Source organism: Siniperca chuatsi, linkage group LG23 (assembly GCF_020085105.1).
Source record: "Siniperca chuatsi isolate FFG_IHB_CAS linkage group LG23, ASM2008510v1, whole genome shotgun sequence".
Taxonomy (NCBI): domain Eukaryota; kingdom Metazoa; phylum Chordata; class Actinopteri; order Centrarchiformes; family Sinipercidae; genus Siniperca; species Siniperca chuatsi.
In genome coordinates this window covers 13,335,898-13,348,278 of record NC_058064.1, presented here as the reverse complement: position 1 = coordinate 13,348,278, position 12,381 = coordinate 13,335,898, and the positions used below count along the sequence as shown (strand labels likewise).

Here is a 12,381-nt window from a genome sequence, read left to right as displayed (position 1 = left end):
TACTCAGCACTGCCGACAAGCGCTCCTCTTCGTTTAGAAACAAATAGATATGTATGTTTAAACTAGGCTCAAACAAAGTGCCAGCTGGAAATATTGAGTCTGCCAGTTGAAACCAGAGCACAGTAGCGTATTTTAGGTCAGAGCTGACCAGTTCTCCATTTATAAAGTTATTATTAATACAGTGGGATCAATACTAGTAATGGGAATATGATGGCAAAAGTGTAGGGTGTACATTATAAAGATACCCAATTGTAACTTGTTGGATCTCTTGTTTGTCCTCCTACCAGAGTCCGTAGGCCAGCTTGAAGCCAAGCATTTCCTCCCACACAGTTATTTTTGGGTCCGATAAACAGTTGTATTTACTTGTTAGGCGGGGGGGGGCATGCAAAAAAATATATAATAGAAGAAAGGATTTATGTTATTTATTAATTTTCTGTGTTTTGTTTTTCATTGCAACACAAAGCTATTGAAGCTTGCGCTACAGTGTGACCAATTACAGTGGTGCACTTGTGTTGTCTGTCCTGTCTCTTCTCTTTTGTCCCTTTTCTTTCATTCCTTACTTCCACCATCCCTCTCTTCCTCTTTTTTTCCACAAGAGCCGTCACTAGTAATGAGGCCCAGCTCTGTGTATGTGTGCACCTCTGTGTGTGTGTGTGTGTGTGTGTGTGTGTGTGTGTGTGTGTACGCCTATTTGCTTGTCTGTTTCTCTGTGCATTTGGACCTTGTGTGTGTGTGTGTGTGTGTGTGTATTAAGGGCGTGGGGGGGTTGAGCCTTTCACATGGTCTAGTCCCTGTCACTCCCTGTGAATTAGATTGATGATAGGCGATGGCTGGGGCCACTAACTGTACCGGGGAGGCGGGGCCACCTGGCACCCTGTTTGTAAGACCCCTTCACCTCTCAGCAGCTGCTGGCTGCGCTCCATCCCCCTAACAGTGTCCACAGGACTTTGAGCAGACACTCAGGACCACCTAATTTATGGCTCAACTAGCTTGTTACTGTCAGAGCCTCGCTGGCCTAAATTTTGCTATTGACAAAAAGATGAAATGCTATTTGCTTTGCCTGACCTGTCTGCATCCTCTCCCCTCTCCTTCCCCCAGCCTCTCATATTCTCCTTACATCACCAGCAGAAAGAACAGTTTGGTTTATTTCAAACCTTTTCTTTCTTCTCACTCTACCACCCCAATATTGTGTCTCATGTTCTTTATTCTCATCCTTTTATCTATCCCTCTCCTCTCCTCTCCTCCTCTCCTCTCCTCTCCTCCACTCTAATATATTCTAATGGACTCTCTTCTTCTTCTCTCTTAACAGCTTTCTAAAGAACGTGAGCGTCTTCAGGCGATGATGGCCCACTTGCACATGCGGCCCTCGGAACCCAAGTCATCTCCAAAACCAGTGAGTGCATATTGCTCTGGCTACCGTAAACAAGCTTGGCTATGAATGAGGCCCCCACACAGAAAATGAACAGTTTAACCACCCGGTAGTTGTGAGAGTGAGTGACAAAAGATGAAAGGGGGAATGGGATTTGTAATACCGAGTTACATCTGCTTCTTATCAGGTATTGTGCGCTGTGAGAGAACAATAGAGTTTGGAAGTGTATTAGATGGCAGAGCGGTGGAGTCCTTGGCTAAAACGCAGGGTCATTTCTTTGTGATAGATATAATAGCCAAAACAACCTGTTGGCTGCTGATGACTGTTTGGCTCGGTGGCCGCAGTAGCACTCAAAAGTGGAATGAGAGAGGAGAAGGTATGTCATTTTAACAACAAACACCTGAAAATTACAGCTGAGTGGTGAAGATGGTGTGATGTTGACATAAATACCCACAGTGCTGCTGAAATTGGTTACAGAAGAAAAAAATCCAAAATTGTGTGAAAGGGGTCATTGAAGAAGAAAAATGTCATTCTACATTTTCTTTCTCTTGCCTTTTACTTTTAGATTGAATGATTATAAATACATTGCTCCCAACCAGTATTTGAATTTAACATTAAGATGATACATTTTTTGCAAACATTATTTCCTTTCCAGTTTTAGACATTTTGAATTATTTGAGAGCAAAACATTGTTAGCGTGTTTCTGCTGCTTAGTAAGTGCCTACTTTCAATAGAATAATTTTTCTCATCACCTCTCATCATAGAATGTAGATAATCACAAGATAGCATAATTATCCCATAATTCCATCAGGAATCAAACTCCCTTTTTATTATTCAATCTCTCTCTCTCTCTCTCTCTCTCTCTCTCTCTCTCTCTGTAGCATTTTTTAAATCTTCAAAACTCCAGCAGCTTGGTTCCATCTCTCCCAATAAAGAATTTGCAGCCTATAATCCATGCCTGAATATGAATGAATGATGCTAATGAAGTATTGCATTACATAAAGCACACATGAAAGAGCAGCTAATTGCATTTGATGGTGGGGGCAATTCAGACAGAATTCTTAAACGAACAGTTAAGTCCTCAGTTTTAAGGCTCCCCCATTTTTTAACAGGAGGTAAGATGAAGATTCGGTGTGTGGAATAACACGTATGTGTGTGTATCCTCTGTGCAAAACGTGAATAGACATAACAAAAGAGAGATGGTTGGTGGATTTCAAATGGCAGCATGGATTTACACCCAGTAGAATCACAGTTGCAGGATAGAAACAGAGACATTTTAAATATGAATAGTCTGTGTTAGCCTATCAGGGCTGAAAATCCTAGTCCTATTTTTTCATTAGTGAAGCCCACGGACAACCAAAGCCAGACGAATACAAGACACCGGTGCACTGTCTCCAATATGACCCCATTTATTCCCTGAATCGCACTTCATTAAATGCTACCTTTTGGCCATGCCATGGATGGATGAGAATCAAAGTTAGCAAGGCTGCAAGTTCTGAATAATAAGATCTCTCTCTCTCTCTCTCTCTCTCTCTCTCTCTCTCTCTCTCTCTCTCTCTCTCTCTCTCTCTCTCTCCTCCCTCCCCCAACCTTGAGTGTGTATTCAGATGAGCGAGAGGTGTGCTCACTCCCCTCTCACTCCTCCGTTTGACTGTAATCAATTCTATTTTGAAAAAATGGGATTGCATGCCTGCAAATATGTCACGCTTGTTGCTGTGTCTCGTAGGTGAAGAGGTGGCAAAAAGGACAGGAAATTATGTTTCAACACTATAAATATAGAGGACATGCCTATATGCACACATTTATTTTGAATTTAGTAAGTGTATTTTGCCTGTTTTCTGCCATACTGTATGTGAGTTTTTATCAAATTGCCTTTTGAGGAAAATGCAGTTGGTATTTCACAGTTCAGTGTCTGGTTTGGGCGCATGTAGCAGGAAACGGAATGAACAATCAATTATTAGATACCACACTGGCATGACCTCAGCCACTATGAATTAAATGGCACACATTTGCACATTACATACTTCCATGACTCCACTACTGGTAGAGATATAAATTAATATTTGGATTTTAGTGGTGTGTATGTGTAGTGTCTGTCAAATAGAACAAAAAACAGTAGTTAACAGAACAAAGGACTACACCGTTTTAGGTAGATATTTCTGAGAATTAGCTGTATATGATCAATCAGAGCTATTGATACAGATGTATATGTATATACTTTCCATAACCCCCCAACTCTCATCCTCACTCTCTATACTCAGCAGAGACCTGTATATGCAACTAGCCCTTGTCCCAGCCCATCGCTGTAGCAGCTCATTACAGCTAAGTGGGCACATAATTATCTTTCGAAAACCCCTACATCCACCGGAGTCTCTCAAACTTGACATTTTATCGTATTTATCAACACATGCCACAAATGACTGCTGATATCTTCTCCTCAGCCCCACTCCTCTATCTCTCAGTGCCTTTGGCCCCCCATTCCCTTCCATCTTTCAAGTCTGTTTTAATTCGAACTCTCGCAATGGATGCATTCCACTTGTAGACTCACAATTAAGGCAATTTGGTTTGAATATGTAACGATGTCATTACTATTCCAACTAAATTAGCACAGAGACTAAAAGGTCAGTTAGGAATTTTCCAGTCGGTTAGAGCCTCTCACATGAGATTTGGGAAGCAAACGCAAAAGTGGTGGAAAAGCCGGACGATTAGCGAGCACGGTTGGCATTCATGCCAGAGGTGACTAACACTCTCTGGTCCCTAATGTTGAATGAGTGGAGGAGCGAAAGATAGTGAATGCAAGTGTGTCTGGAGTCGCCATAACTGTCCATGCTGGGAGTTTTTTTCCCCTGGAAGTGTCTTTTCAGCCTTAATCTGAGAAAGAATATGAACTTCACTTCTACTTGTTATATATAAGTTTCACCAGATTAGAGGTGATAAATCAACTATAAGTGTAATCTCTCATGGAGTAATAATGACTTCCAGTTGGATTGATGATGATCAAAAGTGTCCATCCACAAAGTCATTTAGACCACATCCTCATACTCTAGTGAGGCTTTTAGTGTCAAGAAAATTAATACTTGCTTTGCATGTTCAGCAATTTAGTTTGCCTTGATAACTAACTATATACAATGACCTTTTGCATTGCTGGCTGTCCTAACCAGGTGGCTACTCTCTTAAACCTCTTTCACACTGAAGTGGTGACCCAGAAATTTTGCTGTTGGTGTGAATGAGTCTACATAAATTGTCCAAACCAAGTCTGTAAAACTTGCTCATGACAAAGGCTTTATATGGGTCTAAAACCTCTGGGATTTGGTATAAAATGGGGGCCACAGATTTCTATAGTAACTACAGGGTTACGTTAGTGTTAAGATATAGTTATATTAACTCATAGAAACAGTTTTACATGTATTTGTCGGGACCTCTAGTCCTCTCAGCCATAAGTTCTTCTTGACCACAAAAATGCTTGAACATGACTGTAGAGCATGACCAAAAAATGGCGACTAAATAATGAAAACAGAATTGATTGAATTACAGTAGATCATCCATGCCAGCACAATGCTATGAAAGACGTCACAGAAGTAGACCCAAGTCTTTTTGTGGACAGCAACGACCTGGTATTTACCCGTGATCAATATTAGTCTTGTCAACTGGGTTTATCTAATAGGATTATTACATTCTCTCACCGCACAATCCACTCATTGGTTCCACTTGTAATAGCAGCATTTTTGGCTGGGGTCATCAGGGTCACAGCAGTAACCCCACAGTCACTATAGTAACTTCGGTTCACCCTTTCATACCAAAGTGGAACATAATGTCATGCAGAAAACCCGTGCCGATCTATTCACACAAACAGCAAACAAGGTTTTACCAGCCCATTGCTTCAGTGTAAAAGGATTATGGGTGGTTGTAGTGTGGGAGACAGAAGAGGGAGGGAGGGAGTGATAAATAGAGAGATAAAGAGAGATGGGGCCGGGATAACACGGAGGCTGATCGTTGGATAATCTTGAACAGCGTGCTCTAATTAGAATTCTTATGATACAATTTGGTGGTTGTAATTAGTGGAGATGGGCTGGCTCCTCTCCACGAGCCTTGTTAGTGGAAACACAGCTGTGTTAGAGAGGAGGAGCGCAGACACTCGGCTCTATCAGAGAAACCACAAAATAATGCCTTCCTCTCTCTCTCTCTCTCTCTCCCTCTCCATGCCACATATTTGTATCTGTCTCTTTCCCACTCTCCCCCCCGCGCTCTATCTTCCTCCACCCTAGCTCAACTTGGTGTCCAGCGTCACCATGTCCAAGAACTTGCCCTCAGCATCGCCCCCCAACTTACCTCAGACACCCACCACGCCCACAGCACCGATCACACCCATGGCTGCCATGCCCCAGGTGCCATCAGTACTGGGAGGAGCAAACGTCCCCAGTATGGGAGCCATGCGCAGGCGCCACTCGGACAAATACTCCATGCCTCTGTCGTCAGGTAGGACCAACTACTCAGCACTGCACATCACGCAGATACACAAATATGTTCAGTCAGTGCAGACATTTCACTTTCAAGCAATGTGAATCCCTAGAAAAAAGCAATATAAATGTGAAATGAGCCTTGACACTGACACACACACACACACACACACACACACACACACACACACACACACACACACACACACACACTGATTGGGGACATTGGGGTATTAAATGTTAATTTATCTCATATTCTGATTCTGTTTCTGACTTGTGTCATTGATTTGACTTTCTGATTCAAATTCAATTCAGAATTTGTTGACTTGAACACAGATTTTCTTTTCCTTTAAACTGAATTTCCATTCAAATGCAATGACATTATAAAGGTGAAATTGCAAATTACATGTGATACCTCAACCCTGAGTACTGCACTACTAATAGTGTTCAACATATAACAGTGTTCTAGTACTTTTTTTAACACACACAGTAATGCATGTGCAGACACACACACACACACACACAACCACAGAGGCTTGTTGGTCTTACCAATGTGTGATGTCTGGTGGGTTTATAAAAGCAAGCCTGTGTTTAATCACTCTATATGTAAATAGACAAGAACTTCCTCTGTGCATAAATATTACATGAATGTTAATTAAGTTCAAATAATGGTAAAAAAAATTACTATATTTATTACATTAAGACATTCCATGTATTAAGCTTTGCATTTTAAACGGTCCGTCTTTGATGTTTATATTTACTCTCTCTGTGTTTAGTGTGAAGACATAAATTATTCAACTTCACCCTAACTAACTACACGGATCTCATTTTATGGATGTATTAGTGTTTAAGATCTCTCACGAGAGAGATTAATTAAAAATGCATTTTGTTAGACATGGAAAATGCTGATTTGATGTGCCCCTTCTAACCCCACCCCCACCCCACCCTCTTTTTCCTCCCCCTCTCTCCCCTTTCTTTCTCCCCCCTTGTAATTTGATGAAACCTTGAGTAAATTCAATACCTAAAGGAATAAAATTTACCAATTATTTCAGGTGGTGACACAGTATTTATTTTTCCAGAGATCGCCCCAAACTACGAGTTTTATAAGAACGCAGATGTCAGACCGCCATTTACTTATGCAACCCTCATAAGACAGGTGAGTGGGAAATAAATTAACTTTGCCTGATTAGATTAAAATTAATTGCTGCATGAATCATGGCAGTTCTCTCTCTCCTCTCTCAATCCATTGGTGTGTGTGTGTGTGTGTGTGTGTGTGTGTGTGTGTGTGTGTGTGTGTTACGTGGTCTCGTTAGTAAACCATTATTTGATGTCATCTAATTTCAGGCTATCATGGACTCTGCCGACATGCAGTTAACGCTTAATGAAATCTACAGCTGGTTCACACGCACATTCGCCTACTTCAGACGCAATGCTGCAACTTGGAAGGTAACCTTCATGAACCCTCACCCTTCACCCCACTGTGCCCTTTCACTTCTCTTACAGTAAAGACCACTCCTTCCTCTCACGGAAGTAACAAAACCTCAAGAAAGCTTATATTTACTCAGCTCTGAGAGATTTGTACTCCTCTCCCCTTTCTCTTCAATAGAGCCCATTCTTCCTCTTATTTATTTTTTCCACCATACTGCCTTCTCTGTTTGGAAATGACAGCTGAAAGAATTATTCTGCCTCAGATATCGTTTTCTAATTTGGTGCAATTAATAGCGGAGGCCTGGCGTGGAAGGGAGAGGGCTCTGACGCACTAATTATACAGCACCCTCTCCATCATCAGCACCTTTTGTTAAGAGAGACACCCCACCTCCTACTCCTGCAACCACCTTCTCTCGCATATCATTGGTTAATTAGGAAGAAAGATGGCTGTTTGCCTGTTCACACAGCTGATAGCTGAGCTGGTTAAGGGGGTAGGCCAGAGATGCATGCATACAGGAGTACACACATGTACACACACACAAACATATAAACTGTGTGTAAGAGAGGGGTTAAGGGTGTGTTCATGTGGAACTAAAGCAGGGAGGAAAGTGAGAATTGGCCTGTCATGGAGGGAGCACTCTTTATTTACCCACACAAAAGGGCCCATTTGTATATCTGTCCCGACAACTTTATTGTCCTGTCTGCCTCCACAAAGATGGTAAAAAATGTCTTTCCTGCAGCACATGTTTTAACCAGAAGTGTGTGCCCTCTGATAAAGAAGCCTCACTGAGCTTCAGTGTCTTCAGTGTTTTATCCCGTGGCCCCTGCATGTCATTCGTTAGCCGCCTTTAGCCTTTGTGGCTGCACAGAGGACTGGAGGGAAAACTCAACCAGCCGCTCATCAGTATGCAAGACATGGCGCAGCACTAGATTTAGCAAAGTGAATTAATTTGGATTTGGGATGCAAATGAGCACATGGGCGTGTGATCACCAATTCAGGAGGGCATGCAAAAAGATCGGTGCCCTTTTCCAGTTTGTTAGGTACAGTACGAGCAATGTTTGTCTGTCTAATAATGTTATGACAAGATTCAGAGGTTTTGTGGCTGTTGTTACATTTGCAGCACGAAACAACACAACAACATGCGTTTTTTCTTTCTTGGTCTCCTGGGGGAAAAAAAGTTCCTTTGTTCCTGTGATACAATAGCAATGATATCACAATGACATTAGAAATATCTCGTCTCCCACCCCACACAATAACCAAGGTGATCTATTTACATCTACAGCTCCACAATTCCCTTTGTAAGTATTAGTGGGATGATCAGCGATGGGCTTGTCATTTGATTAACGTTAAAGAATTTGGGTTTTTTTTTAAAAGAAGAAAAGAAAGAAATGAAAGGTAGTTTAATATCTCGGCTTGGTCTCATCAGCTCAAAAGAGGAATCTCTCCCCCCCACCACCACCACCACTTTCCTCTCTCTCTATCTTTTTCTCTCACCCAGAAGCTTATTAGTTCTAACTATATAGCATGCATAATAAAACTGCTCATTTGCTCATTAATATTAAAATTATCATATTCAGAGCCATGGGCATTAAGATCAATCAAATCCTGGGATTTTCAGGTCAGATGCGAGATCTGCTTATGAGTTTTTTTCTTTTTTTTCTGAATCCCTTTTTCTTGGAGAAAGAGCAGTACACACCAAGCTAAGGGAGATGATAAATATGGGAGGCAGGGATATTAAAGCCAAGGTTATTATTTGTAGAGTCTGATGCATGTTTTAATTATACTAATATTAGATAGGTTCTATAGCTTTTCCTTATTTTGTAATTAATGAAAACACCTTACTGGTTTACTGTATGAAAGATGTATCGTGTTTTAATTTAAATACAGCTTTGATAATACATTTGAGAGATAACTGTGTCATGTAAGCATGTATTCAACACCAGATGTGACACCACATGGAGTATATTTGGACATATAGATGTCAGATACAGTTCACCTTAATCATCCTTATTCATGCACGCACACACACTCTCTCAAACACACACACACACACTGACACAAGGGCCTCCTGATGACTGTCTTTTTTCTTGCAATACTGTCATCTTTAAAGCGATGTATCCATTAAGAGAAATGCTTTTCTGGAGCAGAAAGGGTTACTGACATCACCATTATCAAGGCCGGCATTACCACTTCTGTCACCACCATAAGCCATTCGCTATGCTGATTACCTCCTTTTAGCCTACTTACTCTGATTGATATGTACTGTGTGCAGGACTTGTAAGAGCATTCGCTCTCACTCAATTTTTACTAATTAAATCAATGGTGCGTGAATGTTAAGAATTTCTTCAAAATGCAAGAAAAAATCAATTTCCAAGCCTTCCTTTTTTTTTTCTTGATGGTTAATGATTGAATATGATTCATTTTACCTCATCCCTCTGACCTGTGTGTCATGTCTCTGCAGAACGCTGTTCGCCACAACCTCAGTCTGCACAAGTGCTTTGTGCGTGTGGAGAACGTGAAGGGGGCGGTGTGGACGGTAGATGAGATGGAGTACCAGAAACGCAGGTCGCAGAAGATCACAGGGTACGAATTCTGTCACCTCTCCTTTAGATCTAGATCTGAAGGTCAATGACATCTAGAGGATCATAGAAAATCAGAGGGCCCAAATTCTGTACTCCTCTTTGAAACACACCTCTCTCTCTGTCTCTCTTTTTCTGTCCATTTCTTGCCCTCTCTCTGTTTATATATATATATATATATATATATATATATATATATATATATATATATATATATACTGGATAGTCTCCCTGCTATGCAATTTGTTCCTTAGATTTGATGTATTGTCTATTTAAATTGATAACATTATTACATCCACGGCAAGTTAGAGTGTGAACTAATTTCTTTTTTGTTTGTTTGTTTTGTTTCGTTACAATGTGTCCAGAAGCCCATCACTCGTCAAGAACCTGCCCTCCAGTCTTGGCTATGGAACTGCACTAAACGCCAGCTTACAGGTATGAGCCAAAAGCTTCAGAGAACCTCTGACTCACCGGCTGCCTGTGTATTTGACTGACAGGCAGAGCTACTGCCTGACTGATTGACCAATTGAGTGACTGAATGAGTGTGGTTGCTGTGAACAATAGGACTCCACATTAGTACTCACACTCATAACATTTCTTTTTTCCTAACTCAGCCTTCTGCCTCTTTCTCTGCTTGTGTGTTTCTGTATCTCTTCTCCCCCCCCCGTCCTGTACACCGTCAGACTCAGAAGGCCACCCTGTGGTTGAATCCGGAAGCAACTCTCCCTCCTTCTTTCCGTTCTTTTTCCCTTCTTTCAGCTGTGGCAGCCACCCTAGATTGATAGAGGCATGTGCAAATGCAAGGGCATGTGCATTAATATTTATCTAAGCTGTCATAAATGATTTGGCTTCATAGCCACGCCGGCGAGGTGCTCATGGCACAAACTTTAAAAATTTAATCACTGTATATAACTTTAATGTGCAGCAGGCGAAAGTGTCAGGAGTTTTTTATTATTTTGCGGTGAAGTTTTGGGGGGACTTTCTTTAATAGCCACTCTACACAAGAGTATATGAATGGCAGCTTGGGGGGAGGTAGTTGTCAGCAAGTTGTCACGGGGAAAAACAGCCTGCAGAATAAAAAACTTAAGCATAAGACAACTGTGTTTTAATAATTTCTATGTTAAATCTTATCATTCTCTCACCTGCCACTTTTTCCTCTTGTATCACTCTTTATGCTTCGTCTCTCTCCCTCTCCATATACCTCACCTGCCTCCTCCCCTTTTCCCTCTTGAACCTATTTACCTCTTGATATCATTATGCCCTCATATCCTTCCTCCATCAACCTTCATGGAATGCTCACCACTCCCTACCTGCCTCTCACCAACAACCTTCCTTCAAACTCTAGTCCTCAATATTTATTCTCCTTTTCCCTCTCTCCTGCAGGCTGCCCTGGCAGAGACCTCCCTGCCTTTGCTGGGGACCCCCGGCCTCTTGAACAGCGGCTCCACAGGCCCGATGGGAGGCAGCTGCCACGGCCTCCTGGGTGGAGACCCGTCCGGCCTGATGGGCGGAAGTCCACCCGGACTGTTGGGCGGGAGTCCACCGGGACTGCTGGGTGGCAGCCCCCCAGGTACGCTGAGCGGCAGCCCCCCCACCCTGATGCAGTCCGCACATGAGGAGCTCAACGGCTCGCTCGACCACCTGGACACCAACGGACACAGCAGCCCCGGATACTCCCCACCAGTACACATGTAAGTTCCTGCAACTGATACTGCATCCATGTGTGTACTGTATGCATTGCAGCTACACACAATAATAAGGGTTCATTATTTACTTACTTTTTCTGTTTTTATTTAAAAAAATTTAATTTATTAGTGTTCATTTTGATTATTTAAAATATTCAGTAATACTAAAAGTCAAGTGAAAATAAAAATGTAAAAATAGTATAATTTTCTGAGTTGTCCTCATTGCAAGAGGAGCTCATTTAGTGTACAGTGTGGTAAAAAGTGTCTTCTTTCTGCAAGAAACACAGATTTCCTTTAAAACCAATCTGGAAACATTTGATTATTGGTAATGCCATTAGTAAAAAAAACAACAAGCTGCCTTGACAATGCACCTTAATGGTATGAAAACTGGCCAGTGGTTCGAAAGGCTGCCCCCAACTTCACAGATGCTAAACCCACAACAGCCATGGAATCTGACACCCAAAAAAGTGAACTCATTATGCTTTAACGCAGAATCCCTTCCTGCTCATTCACAGCTGTATTTGAGAGATAATTGTGTCATACACAGACTCACACATCTACCATTTTTTGAGTTCGAGTATCTATCTGAAAATGCAAGCACATGTTCAATCCCCCCACTTCCACTCCTACACTGAATTCGCTCGCTGTCCTCATGCACATTGTTAGTTTAATTGCCTGATATTTAACCCACAGTACCAGTATGTTCTTCACTTTGCCATGACCCGAGGGTAAGGTTCAATTTCTAGCATGTATTGTATCATAAGCAGACTTTTAATGGCACTGTTCTTATACCTGAGGTGAGCCTGACATTTTGGATAACAGTTAGTTTAAATTCTATAAATAGGCTCTATTACACAATCAT

At 41.7% G+C, this 12,381-nt stretch overlaps 1 protein-coding gene across 7 annotated transcripts in view; it reads left to right on the top strand.

Annotated features, from left to right (window-relative positions):
• The window catches only part of foxp2 (forkhead box P2), a 104,369-nt gene that overhangs the window by 84,294 nt on the left and 7,694 nt on the right, over positions 1-12,381 (top strand). For 6 of the 7 annotated variants that reach the window (XM_044185871.1, XM_044185868.1, XM_044185872.1 and 3 more), the window contains 7 exons: positions 1,310-1,393; positions 5,635-5,845; positions 6,879-6,982; positions 7,171-7,272; positions 9,717-9,838; positions 10,200-10,269; positions 11,218-11,525. In XM_044185871.1, the coding sequence (XP_044041806.1) occupies positions 1,310-1,393; positions 5,635-5,845; positions 6,879-6,982; positions 7,171-7,272; positions 9,717-9,838; positions 10,200-10,269; positions 11,218-11,525 (1,001 nt within the window). The remainder of the gene's footprint in view (positions 1-1,309; positions 1,394-5,634; positions 5,846-6,878; positions 6,983-7,170; positions 7,273-9,716; positions 9,839-10,199; positions 10,270-11,217; positions 11,526-12,381) is intronic. The other variant, XM_044185870.1, reaches the window with a different exon arrangement.